Below are 23,173 nucleotides of genomic sequence, written 5' to 3' on the forward strand. Positions count from 1 at the left end.
TGAATTTGCCCCAGAAACAAACAGGATTTTAGCTTTGCTGTGTTTGCCAAAAAGACTGCAAAGCTGGATGGGTCTGTCATTGGTCTGTACAGCAGGCCAGTGGTTTAGGACCAATGTTGGCATTTGGAGTGGTTATTTACATTGTGTGGTGCTGAATACATTACTTGAATGTACTCCTTTCACCACCAGAAGAGGTCTATATGGACCAGCTAAAAGCATAATTGAAAACATCCGTCTTCACCCTGTGTTACGCACTTGCGTTTGACTCTTAAATGCCTCTGAAATGGCCCAGCAAACCACTCGGTCCAAGGACACCCTCCACCTCCCCACCCCCCCACCCCCACAGTACACTCGGTATAAAGTGTGTTGTTTGGTCAAGGAAAGGCCATCTCTATTCATGTCAGAGTCAGGCTGACGATGGACCCAGTCGTAGCTTTGACGTGGACAACCAGGTTGGAATTTGTTGAGCTGGAAGCAGCTAAGTCCAGCTGTTTCATAGAAACCGGGACCAAGCCAACAGTGCCTGAGCGGCCCGTGGAAAGAAAAGAAAGACAGGTTTGTATGAAGTGCCTTTCACGACGTCAGGACATCCCAAACTGCTTTATAGCAACACACAACACGTAACCCTCATCATTTGGCGTGGGTTTGCAAAATCCTACTAACTGTCCTGGCTTGAGACAATTCACGCTCCTTCAACCTATGATTGTCCCCCTCTCCACTCACATTGTCTGTACCTATAAAGACTTGATTACTTGTAAGAAATCGCATTCCAACCATTATCTTGCAATTGCATCTCTGTCTATACATGTCGTGTTTGTGAATTCGACTCTCCGATCACTTTAGGAAGAAGCAGCGCTCCGAAAGCTCGTGGTTCCAAATAAACCTGTTGGACTTTAGCCTGGTGTTGTGAGACTTCTTACGGTGCCCAGTCCAACGCCGGCATTTCCTGCGTTGGACATACTTTATAGCTAATTAAGCACTTCTCAGGGGTAGTCACTGTATGTAGGACAGTAGTGGAAGATTCTATTGCGATTAATCACTATATTCAGTAGCAATAAGCACTGAACAGATGACAGTAACTTGGAAAGAAACCACCACATTATTGCATTCACCACCGTTATTCTTGTACATATCATCTACAATAAGGGATGGATACAGTATCATGTTAAGCAACTGAAAGTGAACCACTTACTTGCGCATGAGCCATCAGTCATGAGCATGTAACCATTCAGGCAGTAGCACTTGTAGCTGCCGTATGTATTCATACAACGATGCTTGCACGGTCGAGGCTTCATCCCACACTCATTAAAATCTGTTCCGAAAAATAAATGCATGGTTAATGTCAATGTAAAATTATCCCTTTAATTCATGCAGGTTAAGCCTGCCGCAGTATTGGGATTCTCAGCTGAAACATATTTCCCTCAACAAAAGTCAGAGACCGAGTTTTATAAATAGAGACGAGATAAAGATTAACGATAAACGTGTACAAAACGTTGGTTTGACTACAGTAGATCACAGAATGGCACACTGCGGCGATGATATTTAACCCTTAGTGAGTGTTCAGTGTAAGCTGACGAAAGGAGATAACTGAAAAAAGGTTGAGTCAGTGAGCAATTGTGACCAATTTGGAATAGTCACTGAGCGCGAGGAACAGAATTAGGAGAAAACATTTCAAGCTGATGAGGGAACTGTATGCTGAGGAGAGAGCAGGGTGCTGGGATTCATTCACTAATAAACAGCCGACATGGACACAATGGGTCAAATGGCTTCCTTCTATGCTGAGAGCTATGGTTCTAATTCTATGGAAATAGGTAAACAGCATGGTGGCACAGTGGTCAGCACTGCTGCCTCACAGCTCCAGGGACCCGGGTCAAATTGCTTAGCTATTCTGCTCCCCACTCAGAGTGCATCTGGGTTGAAAGTTTAGAAATTGGGCTTGGGTATTGCCAGTTTCAATTCTCTTCCCGCACCTAGTGACACACTAAGGCAGGCTTTCATCTGTTTCTATAGCTAATAATTCTTGGAACAGATTGCTAGTCTGTCTCCAGGGGCTTATAGCATGAGGAGGGGGGACATTCACATCAAGCTCTGATTTGATTTATTATTATTATACAGTGAAAAGTATTGTTTCTTGCGTGCTATACATACAAGGCATACCGTTCATACAGAAGGAACGGAGAGGGTGCAGGATGTAGTGTTACAGTCACAGCTAGAGTGTAGGAAAAGATCAACTTTGTGCGAGGTAGGTCCATTCAAAAGTCTGACAGCAGTAGGGAAGAAGCTGTTCTTGAGTCGGTCTGTACGTGACCTCAGACTTTTGTATGACAGGAGTCTCTCCTGCTCTTAACGCCAGCCATTGGCACGCTTGGAAGGATTTGCAGGTCTCAACCTGTTTGTCCACATTACGAGTGCACTTTCCTCAGACATCAAGTCCTGGGGTGGGATTCAAAACTAGAGCTTCAGGCTCAAACCCATTGCACCACAAGACCTTCAGGTTTGGTGTCTGAACATAAGAAATAGGAGCAGGAGTAAACCCATCAAACCTGCTCCGCTATTGAGTAAGATCGTGGCTGATCTTATACCTCAACTCCATTTTCCTGCCCAACTGCCCTATCCTTTGAATCCCATAGTGTCAAAAAGTTCATCAATCTCAGTCTTCAATATACCCAATGACTGAGCATAAACATCCCTCTAGGAAAAGAATTCCAAAAGCTTTCAACCCTTGAGATGAAGAAACTTCTCCCCAGCACAATTCTAAATGGTCCTTATCCTGAGACTATAGCCCATTTTGCTGAACTTCCCAACCAATGAAAACAACCTCTCAGCATCTACCCTGTCAAGCCCTCCAAGAGTTCTATACATCTGAGCAAGGGAATTTTACACATTTCAATGATATCACCTCTCATTCTTCTCAACTTTGGAGATCATCAGCTCATTCTATTCAATTTCCCCTCACAGATCAACCATCTCATCTCAGGTTTCAACCTGGTGAATCTATATGGTTCTAGAGCATGTACAATGCTTGAGATATCGAAGAGACATGTATATTAAGGCACCTTGTCAACCCTAGCATACTTCACATAAACTAGTCCAAAGATGTGCAAGTTAGTTTGATTGGCCACACTCAATTGCTCCTTAGTGTCAGGGAGATTAGCAGGGTAAATACTTGGGGTAACAGGGATAGGGTCTGGGTGGGAAAGTTGTTGGTGCAGGCTCAATGTGTCAAATGGCCTCTTTCAGGACTGTAGGGATTCTATGATAAACCCTGTTATTCAGTCACAAATGACCTTCTCCATTCACACAGCAGGCAGGTTTATAATGATGACTGAAGTTGAACTGTAACCAGTTCTGAAGGGGTAAAGATGGACTTAGGAGTGAGTACCAAATAAAGGAACTTAAAGGTGAGCTTTGGTTATAAATCTGGCTACAGATGACTCAGCGTTGGCAATATCGCTCTGTTATTCTTCTTACCATGTCTTCTGATCAGTAAATCCAAAATGACCACCAGGAATACACAGAATGTGTAGCACAGAAACAGTCAATCCAAGTGATCTATGCTGGCATACTTTCATTTATCTAGATCAGGATGCATTTGCTATTGTGGGATTTGAACTCATGATCTAAAGTTGCTAATCAAGTGGCAGAATGGGCAGCACAGAGATTAGCACTGCTGCCTCAGCGCCAGGAACCCAGGCTCAATTCTCAGCTTGGGCCACTGTCTGTGCAGAGTCTGTACGTTCTTCCCATGTCTGCATGGGTTTCCTCCCAGTACTCCGGTTTCCCCCCACAGTCCGAAAGACGTGCTGGTTAGAAGCATTGATACAGTGCCAAATTCTCCCTTAGCGTACCCGAACAGGCACTGGAGTGTGGCGACTAGGGGATTTTCACAGTAACTTCATTGCAGTATTAATGTAAACCTACTTGTGACATATAAATAAATAAACTTTAAACCATTCCTACAAAAATGTACAAACTGCTAATTTGACTCCTGATTAAAATGGTATTCCTTCCCATTTACTTATTAAACATGAAGGATGATCTCTGTGGCCTCTTGATTCACTTTGTGAAAAGTGAAGAGTTCTGCTCTTCTCACAGTCCCCTATATACACAAAAGCAGCACGGATTACAGGAAGACTAAACAAGCTGAACATTCTGTTTAGGTTTTGTGTTAACTCTGCCATTGGCGCCTTTCCCCTATTTGGTTCTATCATGTGGATTTGCCCATCCGAATGAGCTCATTACACAGTCTACAACATCTTTAGCTCAGATCATTCGTCAATCAGAGTTAGTGCCAATCAATAACTATCGTGTTCAGAGAGACGAGTTCTAATCGGCAGTCATGAAATCTGCAACGAAGAGGAATTAATTCATTTTTATACTGAAGGTGCTGCAAAGACAGGAACATGAGTAAGAAAGGAATCCTTGGTGCGTTGCTAAAATCTCTGCTCATTTCGGGTTGGAATGTTAATTCTAAAAAACGGATAGTTTTCTTTATTCACATACCCAATGACAGTATCGGGACACCACCGCACCCCCCACCCCCCCCAGAGGTTAGACGCAGGGTTGTTAGGAACAGAGTAAACCTTCCTCCACACTGCCAGTGCAACAGGGGTGGGTGGGAGTGAAATTAGTCTTGGAAGATAGTCCAAAATAGATGACAGTGACTGAGCAATCCAAGTTCTAACCCATCTAATTTTCCATTATAAACCAATGTCACCCCACCAGTGTCTCTCTCCTAAAACTAAATGCACTAGAGCAACCCTTTTTTAAAGTTTATTTATTAGTGTTCCAAGTAGGCTTACATTAACATTGCAATGAAACACCCCCCTAGTTGCCACATTCTGGCACCTGTTTGGGTACACTGAGGGAGAATTTAGCACGACCAATGCAAATAGCCAGAACACCTTTCAGACTGAGGGAGGAAACCGGAGCATCCAGAAGAAACCCACACAGACATGAGGAGAAAGTGCAGACTCTGCACAGGCAGTGATCCAACCCAGGTTTTTTTTTATTCATCTGTGGGACATGGGCATTGCTGTCTCGCCAGCATTTATTGCCCATTCCTTGTTGCCCTTGCTTGCTAGGCTATTACAGAGGGCAGTTGAGAGTCAACCACGTTGCTGTGGCTCTGGAGTCACGTGTAGGACAGACCAGGCAAGGACGGCAGATTTCCTTCCCCAAAAGGACATTTGTGAACCAGATGGGTTTTTCCGATAATTGAGAACTGTTTCATGGTCATCAGTAGATTCTTAATTCCAGATATTTTTTATTGAATTCAAATTCTACCATCCGGAGTAGCGGGATTCGAACCCAGGTCCCAAGAACATTATTTGAATTTCCGGATTAATAGCCTAGTGATAATACCACCAGGCCATCGCCTCCCATTGAACCCGGGTCCCTGGAGCTGTGAGGCAGCAGTGCTAACCACTGTGCCACCACGCTGCTTACCTATTTCCATAGCAGCCAGTTAGAATTAGAACCATAGCTCTCAGCATAGAAGGAAGCCATTTGACCCATTGTGTCAATGCCGGCTGTTTATTAGTGAATGAATCCCAGCACCCTGCTCTCTCTCCAGCATATAGTTCCCTCATCAACTTGAAATATTTTCCCTTAATTCTGTTCCTTGCGCTCAGTGACTATTCCAAATTGGTCACAATTGCTCACTGACTCAACCTTTTTTCAGTTATCTCCTTTCGTCGGCTTACACTGAACACGCTCTATGGGTTAAATATCATCGCCGCAATGTGCCATTCTGTGATCTACTGTAGTCAGACCAATGTTTTGTACACATTTATCATTAATTCTTTACCTCGTCTCTATTTATAAAACTCAGTCTCTGACTTATTTTATTGAGGGAAACCACTGAATAGACTCCCTAAGAAGGCGTGCGGCCCATCGAGTCTGCACTGTAAACAATCCCACCCAGGGCTATCCCCAAAAACCCACACCCTACTGATCCCTCTAACATAGACATCCCAGGACACTAAGGGACAATTTAGCATGGCCAATCAACCTAAACTGCACATCTTTGGAATCGATTCAACCAGACTTAAGATGGTGGCAGGCCTAGGGTATGGATGAATCTTTGTCACTACAGAATCTCAAATTTACCTCAACTGAGGAAAACTATTCTAATCTTCCATCGCACGACAGTCCGCTAACAGTTAAGGGAGATTTTCATCTCAACCCATCAGGCTGACAGTTGGGTCTGAACACAGATGACAAGGGTGAAAGGTTATCCATCCTATTGCCCCATCCAGTTTCCTGATTGCTTCCTTTTTGAAAAATAAACAATACAGTCAAACAAGCCCAGCATTGTATAATCTATCGGCGGTCTGCACTTGCTAGGGCTTTTAGCAAACTAGCTGCTCGCAAAACGAATTGAGCTTAAACTTGGGGTTAAAATTCATGACAGGCTGCTCTATTTCCTTATTGCCTATTTAACAAAGTAGGCCTCACTTGTGGTTTTAGAGCAGTGGGGAAGGAGGTTTTGAATAAACAGCTCATTTCTCCATTGGACAGAGGTTAAGTCCCAGGTGGCCCTGTCCTCATTCATCAGACCAGCAAGTCTGGCTTTTCTCGCTGAGTCTCAAATCCGCTTTGGGTTTTGGAAGAAGTCAACATTATGCGTCCCATCTGAAGCTATTAGCGTCGCCAGACGGGAACGGAACCAGAGCCCATCAAAGAATCTGGAGTGTTTAATCTCCAGGATAAAAGATTTCAACCTGCGTTATCCAAGCTCGAGAAAGCTAGCATGGAAAATAAAAGCACTAGAACCCGAGTATGTAGTTTTTTCAAAAATGTATTCAATTCATGGGATGTAGGTGTCGCTGGCTGGACCAGCACTTGTTGCTCGTCCCTAATTGCTCTCGAATTGAGTGGCTTGCTAGGCCATTTCAGAAGGCAGTTTTCCTTAGATCAGAGAGGCTAAGGTTAAGGTTAAAGTTCATTTATTAGTCACAAGTAAGGTTTACATTAACACTGTAATGAAGTTACTGTGAAATTCCCCTAGTTGCCACACTCCGCAGCCTGTTCGGGCCAATACACCCAACCAGCACATCTTTCAGATTGTGGGAGGAAACAGGAGCACCTGGAGGAAACCCATGCAGACACAGGGAGAATGTGCAAACTCCACAGACAGTGACCCAAGCTGGGAATCGAACCTGGATCTCTGGCCCTGTGAGGCAGCAGAGCTGATCACTATGCCATTGAGCCACCCACGGTGACCTAATTGAGATGTACAAAACTTTGAGGGGCCCAAATAGGGGAATCAGGAAAGACTTATTTCCCCCTAGCTAGAGGGTCAATTAGCAGAGGGCAGATTTAAAGTGATCGGGAGAAGGATTAGAGGTGGTATTTGATTTGATTTATTGTTATCACATGTATTAGTATACAGTGAAAAGTATTGCTTCTTGCGTGCTATACAGACAAAACATACCGTTCACAGAGAAGAAAACAGAGTGCAGAATATAGTGTTACAGTCATAGCTAGGGTGTAGAGAAAGATCAACTTAATGCAAGGTAAGTTCATTCAAAAATCTGACAGCAGCAGGGAGGAAGCTGTTCTTGAGTTGTGGTACGTGACCTCAGACTTCTGTATCTTTTTCCCAAAGGAAGAAGGCAGAAGAGAGAATGTCCAGAGTGTGTGGGGTCCTTAATTATGCTGGCTGCTTTGCCGAGGCAGCAGAAGTGTAGACAGAGTCAATGGATGGGAGACTGGTTTGCGTGATAGATTGGGCTACGTTCACAACATTTTGTAGTTTCTTGCGGTTTTGGGCAGAGTAGGAGCCACACCAAGTTGTGATACAACCAGTTGGTTGTATACAATATTGGTGGTGAAAGCTGAAACAGCTCATTTATAAGATATCTGGAAGTGCATCTGAAGTGCTAGAACTTGCAAGGCTATGGACCAGCTTCTGGAAAGTGGGATTAAAATGAGCAGTTAGTTTCCTTTTTCCTCTTTTTTTGGCTGATGCTGACACGATGGGCTGAATGGCCTCTTTCTGCACCGTAACTTTTCTATGATTCTTCAGTTAAGAATCAACCACATTGCTGTGGCTCTGAAGTCACATGTAGCCAGACCAGGTCCTTCCCTAAAAGAGATTCGTGATCCAGGTGGGTTTTTAATGATTATCGGTGACGGTTTCATGGTCATCATTAACCAGTCCACTGCACTTAAGTTCCACCAACTATCATGGTGGAATTTGAATCCATGCCTCAGTGGATCTGCCTGGTACTAGGAATAGTAGTGGGTATATACCCACTACATTGCTGCCCATCCCACACTCCCCCACCCCCCAATATTCATCAAGTATTATTTCCTCAGAATTAGACAGGATGCCAATGCAAAAATCAAAGAGACAGCCCCAGGGAATTATGATGACAATTCCACCTCAGAGTGGCAAGTAAATATGTTTATCCTCAAACTTCGCTGATTTAAGTAGTCTGAGAAAATGTACTATTAATCCAGGTTATAACTTGTCAGGAAAATGATACATGGTCTGGTATGAAAACAACATGTGTCTATGAATTGAAGCAGGGAGGATGAAGAATTATGGTAAAGTCTTTTTTTTTAATGGATTCAACCTCAAAAAGACGTACATTTTTATAGGATTTTCAGGATCCCAAAGTGCTTGAAAGTCAATTAAATACTTCTGAACCACAGTTCCTATTAGAATCATAGAATCCGTACAGGGCAGAAGAGACCATCTGGCCTATCGAGTCCGCAGTGATTTACCTAGGCCCTCTCCCCTGCCCTATCCCTGTAATCCCACATATTTCACATGGCTAATCCCCCTAACGTACATATCTTTGGAACACCAAGAAGCAAGTTAGCACGGCCAATCAACCTAAACTACTATTTTTAGACTGTGGGAGGAAACCAGAGTACCTGGAGGAAACCCATACAGACATGGGGAGTTTGTGCAAACTCCACACAGAAAATGACCCAAGACGGGAATCGAACCCAGGTCACTAGTGCTATGAGGCAGCAGTGCTAACCACTGTAGCACGGTGGCAGACTGGTTAACACTGCTGCCTCGTAGCAGCAAACCCTTTCTGTCTGTTCTTTCCTGATTAATCTGTCAAGATGTAACAAGTGTTCACTCAGATAAGAAAACCTTTTGATGTGGGACAGCACCAATTGTTTCTGACTGGCACAACTTGGTTTCTCGTTCTTACCTTGGTTACATGTTTTGCCCGTGTACCCTGGGTAGCACTTGCACCTGTTTGGTCCCACACACTCGCCATGCTTACATCCATGTTGACACACAGCTGGTAAGAGTAGAATAAACAGGTTAAACAGATCAAACCTCGTCCGCTGAGCGATCTCACTGTCACAGAGCTGCCTTTCAAATTCAGTGACATTATCCAATAAAGTAAAGCTTTAAAGTAAAGCAATAAAGCTCCAATCTAACACAATGCCACAGTAATAACACATAACTGGGTGCAGATTTCTGTCTCATAATTAATACATTCACAAGGACAGTGCCACTATCATGCTAACTTTGATAGGTGATGTTTGACCTCGAAAAAGTATTTAACAAATATATTTAGAAGGCAAATTCTCAGATTGACAAATGCCAGCATTTTTATTCTTCCAAAACCAAATGGCACTTTTTCGATATTTATATATTTCGAGCATTAAATGTGCCACCTCACCCATCATTGATGGGCATGTGTTACAAAATGGCCGCTCATTTCAAAATGGCCATCTGTTTTATGCTGACAACAAGTTGACAACATCACTGAGGTGTGATAACAGTGAGGCTATGAGTCTCAGAGACAAGAATTGTGCGTTGGACTGATAACTACATCCATGAAGAGATTAGAATAAGAGAGCACAGGATTTTCCTCAGAAATGGAAGAGTAAATGGATCTGACAGACGCTGTGAAAGGACTATTTATTACCTGCAGTGTTGGTGCTATTTTCAGTCAAGTGACTTGGCCTGATCTTACACTCAATACATTAATCTTTGTTTTGCTGCACAATGCTGACTTACCTCGATACACAAATTCAGAAAGTATAATAGAGGAAAGTAGGGTTCTTGGTAGTAAACGCTCTACACCACACAAAACAGGAAAACCTGGCCCTTTGTCTCTGCTGAAGTTAGCTAGTGTAGGGCGGGGAATTAAGAAGTCACATTTGGCCTCAGTACCTTGGGCTCAGTGGGGCAGTGGGAGTGGGAGAAGTCAACACTCTTTGATTATTTTCCAATGGCATTTGGCAGGAAAAGGGGTGGGGCTGCAGACATGATGGGCAATGCCTTCCAAGACCAAATAGCTTTTTATAAATCCATTCATGGGACATGGGTGCTGCTAGCCTGTCAGCCTTTGTTGCCCATCCCTAGTCACCCTTGTAGGGCAGTTGAGAGTCAACCACATTGCTGTGGCTCTGGGGTCACACGTAGGCCAGACCAGGTAAGGACAGCAGATTTCCTTCCCTAAAGGACATTAGTGAACCAGATGGGTTTTCCCGACAATGGTCTCATGGTCATCAGTAGATTCTAAATTTCAGATTTTTTTATTGAATTTAAATTCCACCAGCTGCTGTGGTGGGATTTGAACCCAGGTCCCAAGAACATTAGCTGTGTTTATAGATTAATCGTTGAGCGATAATACCACTAGGCCATCGCTGAGGCCATCCAGGTCAGCTGTGAGCACTCAACAGCTGCCGATACCCATGGCACCATTGTGCTAGAGGGAGTGAGAGCCTGAGGAGAGCATTGGAATAAGTCTCACAACACCATGTTAAAGTCCAACAGGTTTATTTGGTAGCACAAGCCACTACCTTTCGAAGCACTGTTTCTTCATCAGCTAAGTGGGAGTTCTGTTCACAAACAGGTGAACAAAACTCCCACTTATCTGATGAAGGAGCAGCACTCCAAAAGCTTGTGGCTTGTGCTACCAAATAAACCTGTTGGACTTTAACCTGGTGTTGTGAGACTTTTTATTGTGTTTACCCCAGTCCAATGTTGGCCAGTCCAAATCGAGAGCATTGGAATCAGAGAGTTAGGGACATTAAGGAAATCAAGTGATGGGGGATAGGGCAGGAAAGTGGAGTTGAGCGAGTAGACCAGCCAGAAACAGGCTCAAGGGGTACAGGTCTAACTCCTGCTTCTATTTCGGATGTTCTTATGGTAAGGAAACGCTGAGTAATGACATGCAATGGCATTTTTTTGCAGCCACACAGAAATTGAAATCTGTAAGAAAAATAGTCAAAAGAACTCGCTGATTGTGAGACCATATCGATTATCAAGATTGAAATCAATTTTTATCGTTATACTTTATCTGGTAAAAGAACAGAGGGCAGGAGCAGAGAGTTTCCGATACACAATGAATTACTATAATCTGGGATGCACAGGACAATGGAAGCAAATTCAATTGAAAAGTTAGTAGGGAACTGGATGTATGATTGAAAAGGAAATATTTATGGGGACACATTATGGGGAATTGGACAATCAAGATGCCTCTTTCAAAGGGCTGACAGAGCTACAACCTCGGTATGATTTTATGAATTCTCCCACAATGTACAAAGTTAATAAATCTGGAATAGCTACATGATTCTTACAGGAAATCTGTAAAGTTTAGTGTCTTCCAAATCAAACCTCTGCAATGAAGTCACTGTGAAAATCCCCTAGTCACCACACTCGGGCACATGTTTGGGCACACAGAGGGGAGAATTTAGCACGGCCAATGCACCGAACCAGCATGTCTTTCAGACTGAGAGGGGAGATCGGAGCACCCGGAGGAAAACCCACGCAGACACGGGGGGAATGTGCAGACTCCGCATAGACAGTGACCCAAGCCAGGAATTGAACCCGGGTCCCTGGTGCTGTGAGGCAGCAGTGCTAACCACTGTGCCATCGATTGAACAGAAAAGGAAAAACAGAATGGCAGACAATATTTTCTTCAATTTTCACTGTTTGTTCAAAAAAAAAGTTATAAATTGATTATAATATTGAATTTTGTTGTATTCAGTAACCAGTCAAAGGTTAAAAGAATGAACTGTGCACTCGACTGCATTGTAATGCATACTGACATTACTTTAGATATGTTTGTTTTAAGTTGCTCTGAGTGTGGTAGATGGTGACTGGAAGTTGCTAACTTCCATTTGGAGAACGACAAAATACGAACAGCACCCACTGGCTCATTAAAGGGAGGGAGTCTGATTCAGGCAAGGGTGACTGTGACTGAAACAGTTTTCATCTTGTTCCACATCATTAGTGGTTCTGAAATTAGATAATGCAAAGTGATAAGAGAACATAGAACGGAGACTTTCGACAGAGAGAGGAAACATACCTATTGGAAAATGTCTTTATAATAACGTCACTCGACACAAGAGAAAAATAAATAAAAACTCTCACCTTAGTTCATGTCGTCTTGCGTTGTGTAAGTAAAAATTATTTGTGACTGACAGATGGTAATGACTAGCGAGCACTAGTGATTAGCAAGCACCAGTGATTAGTGGATAGCAATGACCAGCCGGTGGCAGTGACTGGGGGGCATCAGTGACCAGCAGGTGGCAGTGACTGGGGGGCATCAGTGACCAGGAGTGCAAGTAACCAGCAGCCAAAGTAAAGAGAGTTTTCAGAGGAAAAGACAATAAAATGCCACATTTCCCCAAAATGGGGTTGCAATGTTTGGAATCCTTGAGTATTTGCTGTCCTGAAGTTCTTCATGTGATCTTTTTAATCACCTTTCTTTAAAGTTTATTTATTAGTGTCACAAGTAGGCTTACATTAACACTGCAATGAAGTTACTGTGAAAGTCTCCTAGTGGCCACAATCGGGCACCTGTTTGGGTACACTAAGGGAGAATTCAGCATGCCAATTCACCTAATCAGCATGTGTTTTGGACTGTGGGAGGACACCCACGCAGACACAGGGAGAATGTGCAGACTCAGCACAGACAGTGACCCAAGGCAGGAATCGAACCCGGGTCCCTGGCGCTGTGAGGCGGCAGTGCTAACCGCTGTGCCACCGTGAACGGCAATTAGAAATGGACAATATTAGATGCTGACTTGCCAGCTTCAGCCACAGCCCAGGAATGAAAAATTTAAATCACGACAGCAGTTGTGGCAGCTGGATTGGAAAAGCAATTCAACCATTTGTTCCTTGGGAATATCGACAAGAGTGAAAAGGACTCTGATGCCAAACAGAGTAACTTCAGCTCAAAATACATTTTGCTTGCTTTAATTTGGCGAGGAAAACGTGGCATTCGGTTGGTGATGTGAGCCGACTGCACTTGTGACATCAGAACAAACTCTACCAAGAACGGAGCAACACATGAATGTCTGATAACTCTTGCAATGTAGTGGATCACTAGCGAGTCATTTTTAAACCAAATAACCATATGTTCACTCCTCAAATGACAATTGTCACACTCACCCCCTAGCACCTTAAACTGCCTCAGATGTCAGCTGTGGCTCAGCCGTTCACAGTCTCACTTTCAAATCAGGAGGGCCGCCAACAGGGACTTGACCACACAATCTAAGGCTGACACTTCAAGGATACTGTATTGTCTTTTAGATGGGGTTTTGATCTGAAGCTGCGACTGCCCTCTTAGGTGAATGCAAAATATCCCACAGTATCATTAGGGGGAACAGCTAAGGGGACTCTCTCGAACACTCTGGTCAACAAATCCCAGTAAAATAGTCACTTATTTTGGCCAGGATTCTCTGGCCTCACCCACGGTTGTGATTCTCCGGTCTCGCTGCAGCAGATGGAGATTCAGCTGAGTGCTAGATTCTCCGTTCTTGCTGGCAACAGTGAATGGTCGGAGATCCAGGCCTTCAGTTGTGTTTGTGGAATCTTGCAACGAACGCTTTGGCTGCTATGTTCATTATGTTAAAATAGACTCAGTATTTCCCTGGCTGGAAAGTGCTTTGAACCATCCTGAGATCACGAAAAACACAATATGAATTATAAACAGATGATCTTGTCATTACCATGCTAAGGTTTGTGGGATCTTGCTGTGTGTAAATTAGCTGATTCATTTCTTGCAACAGGGGCTATGCTAGAAAAGCACTTCAGTGGCCGTAAAGTGCTTTGGGATATCTGATGACCGTGCATGAAAGGCACTATATAAATGCACATCTTTCTCGTTCTTACGTTCTGCATACCAACCGTCATACTCTGAATTCTTGAACATCGGTGTGGGCCTTAGGTCAACTAGGAATCAGATTCTGATTGCAATGGCAAACTCCCTATAGTCACTCAATGCCTGGATCCACAGATAAATAGACATTTGGAGAGACACTGGAGGATTGTCACAGTTAGTGCAAACCCTATTACGGTGAGACATCAGGGCAGGAGTATGAAAAAATGAAACAAGGTGAACTGGAGGTCCATACAAATACAATTTTCAGGGTAATCAGAGAGGATAGATGAGGATATCAGCTTAGCGTGTCAGTGGCAAAATAGCATCTCTGACAGTATACGTCGTGACTCTGGATACAGTGCGTGCTGACAATAATTACTACAGGAGGATTGTCACTATATTTCCTTGTCCCCTTGTATAGGTTCAGAGTTATCCATGAGCTCAAATCAAAATTCTGAATTTGGACTTTACCATTGGAAAATCCAGATAATCTGTATTCGGTTGGGTAATGACAGGTGAACTGATAACAGGGGACTTAGAGTTGTCTTAGCCACCAGTAGGTTGATGGTGGTAGAAAGAGGTTGAGTACTGCAAGCAAAGCACAAACAAGACTTGTGATAAAGGCAGTATAGAGTCAGATGCAAAGACTCTGGTAGTTGAGGAGCCCATCACCACTCACCAGCCAGCAGAACAGCCGGTTGGGCAAAAGCACATAGGAGCATCCTTCCCCTGTGGAACTGTACCACGGTAGCACCTCCGGGTAAGATTTAATGGAAAGGCTGGGCATGGTTATCCTACATTGCACGTTCTCTCATTACACATCCTTTGTACAGTTCCCAAAGACAGGTTTACTGGAGATTGGGAGGGCGTAGGGGGGAATTAGATAGTGTATTTATTTCCTTTTGTCATTTTGGAACCTCCATTGTGCAGGGGATTTACTTCATGGTGGTCCGGTCTAATGTTTATTCAATATCCCACGCTTGAATCACGCAAGATGAACAAATAAGCCTCAAACTAATGAAAGGTTTGCGTTTAGAAAACAGGCCATTCTCACAGCAGCTCCTGGATTCCGCTCGGATGATTCCCACGTTTAACTTGCAGCCATCACACACACCGAGGAAACACCTCATCCTGAAAGGGGAACAGTGCCTGCTAAACCACCCGCACAACTGGCTGGGCGCAGCAAGCTCAGTTAGGAATGAGGCAATCACAGCTGTTAAACAAACAGCTGCTTTTTCTGAATTTTTCTTTTATTGTCCAGGCTCGCTTTGGGGAAGGGAGAAGTCAGACTCTCTGTCAGAGAATGACCAGGGAATACCTTCAGAATGAAACTGAAAGAATTATCAAGAAACCATTCAGTTCATTAATTATAACCACAGAATCCCTACAGTGCAGGAAGAGGCCATTCAGCCCATCAGATCTGCACTGGTCCTCTAAAAGAGCATCCTACACAGGCCCTCCCTCCGTAACCCGGCACATTTACCAAGGCTAATCCACCTAACCTATCCTGGGACACTAAAGGGAAATTTAACTTGGCCAATTCCCCTAACTTACACATCTTTGGACACTAAGGGGGCAATTTAGCATGGCTGTTCCACCTAACCTACACATCCAGGGACACTAAAGAGAAATTTAACATGGCCAATCCACCTAACCTGCACATCTCTGGACTGTGGGAGGAAATCAGAGGAAACCCACACAGATACAGGGAGAAAATGCAAACTCCACACAGACAGTCACCCAAGGCCAGGATCGAATCTGGATCCCTGGTGCTGTGAGGCAGCAGTGCTAATCACTGCGCTGCACCTTGTGACTTTATCTTCTCCTCCAGCTGCCCACCCCCTCCCCCCATACGTATGGCAGTGATCTGGCCTCCAAACATGATTATATAACAGTCTGACCTTTTGAAAGAGCATTCCTACTATGTACACTGCCCTGTGCATTTGAAAATAACATTAATCTCAAACAGTGTCATGACTCACTGGTGACCAGCTTGATAGTGACCTAACCTTTGCATTCAAAATAAAAATGTATTTTTGCAGGAATGAACAGGGCCAGTTCAATTTGCTGTGTTGTATCTGGAAGTCAGAACACACATCTCTGTGGTCCAACAGTCATCAAGAGGCAACAGCTGTGGCCAGGGATTATGAGAAGGACTTACAGGACAGTGACAAATAATATCTTGCCGCTGAGATTCACAGAATCCTTACTTTGTAGAAGGAGGCCACTCAGCCCATCAAGCCTGCACTGACCACCCAGGCCCTATTTCCATAACCCCGCTTATTTGCCCTGCTAACTTCTCTCTAATAACCTGTCTCTGAGCATATCTCAGAGGGAGCTCTGCATCAGACAATGCAGCTTTCTCTAGAACTGGAGAAAAGATATTAACCCCAAATAAAATACACAAATGTTGTTATAATTTATTGCTCACAAAAGAAGGAGCCAACATCTGTCTACGAACGAACATCAAAAAGAAAAGCTTGCTTTTATTTCGCACCTCAGGATATCCCAAAGAACTTTACACCCAATGTACTTTCAAAGATGTTGAAATGTGGGAAAGACTGCAGCTAATTTGTAAACAGCAAGATCCCACATGTGGCAATGTGATAACGACTAGATTATCTGCTTTAGTGATGTTTGCATGAGGGATAAATGTCTCTTTTATTTATGCATGGGATGCGAGTGTCACTGGCTGGTCCAACATTTATTGAAATCCCTGAGGGCATTTAAGAGTCAACCACATTGCTGTGGGTCTGGAGTCACATGTAGGCCAGAGCGGGTAAGGAAGACAGATTTCCTTCCCTAAAGCTCATTAGTGAACCAGATGGGTTTTATGACAATTGACAATGGTTTTATGGTCATTATCAAACTTTTAATTTTGGTTTTGTATTGAATTCAAAATTGACCATCTGCTATGATGGGATTCGAACTTGGGTCCGCACAGCATTACGCTGAGTCTCTGGATTACCAGTCCAGTGACAATACCACTTCCCCACTGCCTCATATCTTCTATCATAGTATGAGGTCAGGGCAGGGCCTCAGGTTTAACAACAGAAGACAACAGCGCTGGCAGTACAGCATACCCTCAGTACAGTTATGAGTATGTCCAACATGTCATGCTGCAGTTTGCACCGAGACGTGAACCCACAAGCCTCTGATGGCAAGAAGACTAACACTGAGCCACAGCAGACACCTGTCATCAAAATCACTCTATTCTTCACATACCTTGTCTCCAAGCCAAGAATTAACAAAATTATTGTAAGAAATATGTTAAGCTAACCTTTCAGAGGGTACGTTATTCGACATATTCTCTGCATTAACGGGATGAAAGCTGGAAAACAAATATCCAGAGAATTCCAAAGCCTTTTTAGGAGGTTGGCCTTGATTTTGTCAATAAGCCACATTCCAGTGCACACAGACACACACACAGACACAGACACACACAAACACAGACACAGGCACATATACACACACAGAGACGCAGGCACACAAACACACACACAGACAGACACAGACAGAGGCGCACACGCACACACAGACAGAGGCGCACACGCACACACAGACAGAGGCGCACACGCACACACAGACAGAGGCGCACACGCACACACAGAGGCGCACACGCACACACAGACAGAGGCGCACACACACACACACACACACACACACAGAGGTGCACACACACACACAGACAGAGGTGCACACACACACACACACAGACAGAGGCGCACAAACGCACACACAGAGACAGAGGCGCACACACACACATACACAGAGACACATACACACAGAGGCGCACACACACACACACACACAGACAGACAGAGGCGCACACACACACACACACACACACACACACACACACAGAGGCGCACACACACACACACACACAGACAGAGGCACATACACACACACACACACACACACATACAGAGGCACACACACACACAGAGACAGGCGCACACACACACAGAGACAGGCGCACACACACACAGAGACAGAGGCACACACACACACACAGAGACAGAGGCACACACACACACAGAGACAGAGGCACACACACACAGAGACAGAGGCACACACACACAGAGACAGAGGCACACACACACAGAGACAGAGGCACACACACACACAGAGACAGAGGCACACACACACACAGAGACAGAGGCACACACACACAGAGACAGAGGCACACACACACAGAGACAGAGGCACACACACACACACAGACAGAGGCACACACACACACACAGAGACAGAGGCACACACACACACAGAGACAGAGGCACACACACACACAGAGACAGAGGCACACACACACAGAGGCACACACACACAGAGACACACACACACAGAGACACACACACACAGAGACACACACACACAGAGACACACACACACAGAGACACACACACACAGAGACAGAGGCACACACAGACAGAGACAGAGAGACACACATACACAGACAAACTGACTGACACACACAAAAGAACATACAACATTGAAAACTCTCTGCAACACATAACATGGGTCATGGGGGAATTGTTTTTGTTCGTCAAAGACCACTCTGGGAACTCAGAATTAACCCATCACATTAATGAGCCAGTGGGATCTAGCCTGTGAAACAGGCGTGCTTCTCTCCATTAGATCTGCCTCTCAATCCAGTTATACATTTGTTCTCTTAGGGAGGTCAATTTGCATTTGTTGCCACTGCCTGGTGTTCACTGATTCTCAGTGATAATCACCCAGTCCAAAGCAGGCATTTACCGCCATCTGATTAAATTACATGCATTGGTCGTTGTGAAATACGTCTCTGTGAGGAACTCAGGCTTTGCAGTTTATCAGCAAGCGAACAGTATCAATCCCCACGCTCTGTGACAGCCACCTGTGTTATTATTCGCTGGAGCCCAAAGCTTCTGTGCTTTCTGAAGCATCCTTGAAAAGTCTTACAGGGCAGCCTTGCAGTACACATTGGAGAGAGGGCAGAGAGTTTTACAAGAATGGTTCCAGGGGTGAGAAACTTCAGTTATGAAGATAGATCGGAGAGGTTGGGACTGTTCTCCTTGGAGGGAAGGCAGCCAAGAGGAGATGCGATAGAGATATTCAAGATCATGAGGGGTGCTGGACAGAGCAAATAGAGAGAAACCGTTCTGCTCAGAAAAGGAATGAGAACGAGAGAGCACAGATTTTAAGGTGATTTGCAAAAGAAGCAAATGTGAAGTGAGAAAAAAATCTTTTTCTTACAGTGAGCGGTGTGAAAGTGCTCTCCCTGGAAGTGTGGTGAAGGCAGGTTCATTCGAGGCATTCAAGAGGATATCAGACGATTGTGCCAATAGAAACAATGCACAGGAGTACGGGGAAAAGGCAGGAGAATGGCACTAAGTCATAATGCTTGGTTGGAGAGCTGGAGCAGACATAATGGGCCGAATAGCCTCCCCCTGCACAGTAACAATTCTGTGATTTCCCCCTGAACCTTTAATTGTAAGTCAATTAGAATATTGGGCTACATTTGATATTTTATGGATTACAAACTCAGACCTGGAAATTGACAGTGAAAACTCCTGTGTGACGGAGCTTTTTGTCTGAAATTAGAAGACTCGTAGTAAATGAGTTAGTCCAGAGAATATATTGTACCTCCCATCACTGTACAATAACTACAATTTGAGTGGGCAAATTAAATTGCAAGCAGAGAACTATTTTTCTCAATGATACTATACGGAACTAACCTTCACATTACAGAAAGGCTGGCTCCTGTGTGATGGGGGCAATGCCCAGTTACATGGGGAAAGAACGGATGGGTGGGGCTAATTGGTTAACTCTTTCAAAAAGGATAGGACGAATCAAAAGGCCTCCTACTGTGATTCTACAATACATAACTCCTCGCTGCTACTGGGTACGTGAATGAAACAGTCAGGTCTTTCAGGGCCGTGAGTACCATTTGCTAAAATACCAATATGATCATAGAATCCCTACTGCACAGAAAGAGTCCATTCAGCCCATCAAGTCTGCACTGACTCTCTGACAGGGTAGTTTACACAGGCCCTCACCCCTGCCCTATCCCCGTAACCCCACACATTTTCCATGGCTAATTATTCTAACCTACACATCTTGGGACACAAGGAGACAATTTACTATAGCCAATCCACCTAACCTGCTCACCTTTGGACTGTAGGAAGAAACCAGAACACCCAGAGGAAACCCATGCAGACACATGGAAAATGTACAAACTCCATACAGTCACCCAAGGCCATAATTGAACCCGGGTCCCTGATGCTATGACGCAGCAGTGTTGAGCGCTGTGCCACCATGATAGTGAAATCGCTGGAGTGACATTAGTGCACCTTTAAGGGATTTTTTTAAAAAATCATGTTCTCTGCAGCTCTCACACCCTCAGCTCTCAGTGTTGCTGGGCTGTCTATAGAAGTCCTTTTATTGCTGCTTCAATGGCTGAAATGGGGGTGTTCATTTTTACTCTGGGATTTTTTTATGATGCTGCATTGTTAGGAGGAAGGTCATGGGTTTTTGGATGGTTTATTTCCTTCCTAGTGAATTTAAAGTGTCATTTTCTGTTTGACTGGCAGCAGTTTAGTTTTAGAAGGGACATCAAACTGAAAAGAAGTGTTTTTCTCTCTCTCCCTGGTTTTGGAAATTCTGCTGGTTAGCTGGAAGCAAGGCTTCTTGCCTTCTTGGCACAGAGAATCTGCTGTTGGTGGCTTGACCAGAGAGTCTCCCTGGTGTTCTGAGAAGCTGTTCTGACTCCAAACTGTTCTGGATACATCCAGAGGGCTGCTAGGAGTTACAGGGCTGAGAAGGCAGGATTTCAATTCTCCAACCAAAGAATTCAGTTCCAGTATTGTGCGAGCATTAGTCCTTGCTGTGTTAAATCTGTGGAAAGGGTATTGTCTATGGGAAGTTTTGTTTGATTGGAATGTTTTACATATATTTGTTAAGGGTTATACATTATTGTGGTTGTTTGTTTATAACTGATAAAAGTTATTGCTAATTTTATTTCTATACATGTTAACTATATTCTTAAATAAACATTATTTGATAAAAACTCCCTAGTGGATCAATTGAATCATATCCGAGGTGAAACATATCTTGCTTATCATAGCCAAATTCAAAGTACAAAACTTATAATCCAGGCGAGCTTCATAAAACTCTTCGCAGTTTCTGACCTGAATTATAACAATGGGCTTTAAACATGTTACATATGAGTTTATTTATTTATTTATGTCACAAGTAGGCTTACATTAACCCTGCAATGAAGTTACAGTGAAAATTCCCTAGTTGCCACATTCCAGCACCTGTTTGGTTACAGTGAGGGAGAATTTAGCATGGCCAATGCACTTAACCAGCACGTCTTTCAGATTGTGGGAGGAAACTGGAGCATCCCTCCTTCCGCAGCCCCTAAACCACCTTCTTGCTAGGGGGTTTAATGTTTTACTGTTCAATTTCCAGTAGTGAACAGGAAAATTAATTAAACGTGCAATCACTTTCCATCCACTGGGAATTCTCAATCCTGAGGATGAGCGAAAGGGGTTCACACACACACACATCTGAGGTGGCAGGAGGAGTTGATAAGGTTGTTGAGCTAGAGACAAAGACAACAAAAGCAAGGAGGTCATGCTGAATCTTTTTATAAAGACTGGTTAACGCTCAGCTAGAGTATTGTGCAGAGATTACTGGTATGGGGATGAGAGTCTGCTCTTGTGTGGAAAGAGTACAGAAACTGTCTTTGTTCTCTTTAGCAGAGAGATGGTTAAAGGGAAATGTAACTGTGGTGTTCACAATTAGGAAAGATTTGGATAAGAGTTTGCAGGGATAAACTGTTTTCACTGGCAAGAGTGTCAGTATCCAAAGATCAGAGATTCCATGTAATTGGCAAAAGAACGAGAGGAAATATGAGAAGCTTTTTTTTTAAATGCACTGAGTTATGATGTGGAATGCACTGCCTGAAATGTTGGTGGAAACAGGTTCAATAATCTCTTTCAAAAATGACTTGGATTGAATCTGAAAAGGAAAAAATAAAAACGCAGGCCTATGGGGTGGGAGGGTGGGGAGAGAGCAAGACGAGAGGGAGAAATCGGACAGCTCTTTCACCAAGCCAACACTGGCACGATGGACCGAATGGTCTGCCTCTGTGCTGTAACTTGTCCACCGCTCCCTTCAAGTTTCTGAGGACTTTACCCTCACCCCAAGAGAATTGGCCGCGCGACCCCTTGACGTTGGAACAGGCTCTCTGGAGACACTCTCTCTTTCGCTTGGTATTGAAACTAAAACCATAAATCTCAACTGGAGCAACTGGGTCCTCCGTCTCTCTGTCCCAAGAAGGACAATGAAGAACTCGCCATCTGCAGCCAAAGAAGTGAACTACAGCCAAATCTTTGCCAGCAGGGGCTGAGTGTGGGAGAGATGCTGGGCTCTGGCTGCCAGGGCAGAAAGGAATGACCTGCTTTATTTTTTCGCTCGGAGGAATTTGCACGCTATCAGGATCTGTGTGGCACGGAGCCAAATGTTTCAGTCCCACCGATCCAAAACGGGCCACTTTGTGAACACAGGGAACATGCAGTTTTAAGTTATACCGAGAATGTCTTAACAACCTGAAATGTATTCAAGGTCACACAGTAATATGCATTTCAGTTACAGTGTCAATAACGTCATTTGCAAAATTGCCATAGGTCCAAGCGTATAAAAGCTCAGCAGGATATACATGCTCCCCGAATACAAGGACACCTGACAAGCAAGTGCAAACACAAACTTCACCCAGGCTTCGCGAGAAGCAATTAACATTGCCTAAAAGCCATCCGCATCTAAAAACCCCAGCCAGCAGCATATCCACCTGTAGTGGTCAATGAATACAATAGCCCTTAACGTGATGTGCGTGTGTCCCCGTGCAAATGTGCAAACACTTCTGGTAAGATGTAAATGTTCACTGGCCTTTGGTTTGTGTGAAAGTTAAAGCCCCACTCCGTGTAGAGGAAAGTGCTTGAGTTCTGGCTATACTACCAGCCTTACTCCACTTGTAAGGGCAGGGCAAAAACGGTTGCATTGAGAGCGGGTTGCATTAACTGGGC

At 44.1% G+C, this 23,173-nt stretch overlaps 1 protein-coding gene across 4 annotated transcripts in view; it reads right to left on the reverse strand.

Moving 5' to 3' along the window:
• npnta (nephronectin a) overlaps window positions 1–23,173 on the reverse strand; it is an 83,583-nt gene that overhangs the window by 39,666 nt on the left and 20,744 nt on the right. For 3 of the 4 annotated variants that reach the window (XM_080195414.1, XM_080195405.1, XM_080195387.1), the window contains 3 exons: window positions 17,380–17,430; window positions 9,180–9,272; window positions 1,193–1,312 (listed from right to left, as the gene is read on the reverse strand). In XM_080195414.1, the coding sequence (XP_080051540.1) occupies window positions 1,193–1,312; window positions 9,180–9,272; window positions 17,380–17,430 (264 nt within the window). The remainder of the gene's footprint in view (window positions 1–1,192; window positions 1,313–9,179; window positions 9,273–17,379; window positions 17,431–23,173) is intronic. The other variant, XM_080195396.1, reaches the window with a different exon arrangement.

This window comes from Carcharhinus amblyrhynchos, chromosome 1, assembly GCF_965287045.1.
Source record: "Carcharhinus amblyrhynchos chromosome 1, sCarAmb.v2.hapA, whole genome shotgun sequence".
NCBI classification, from domain to species: domain Eukaryota; kingdom Metazoa; phylum Chordata; class Chondrichthyes; order Carcharhiniformes; family Carcharhinidae; genus Carcharhinus; species Carcharhinus amblyrhynchos.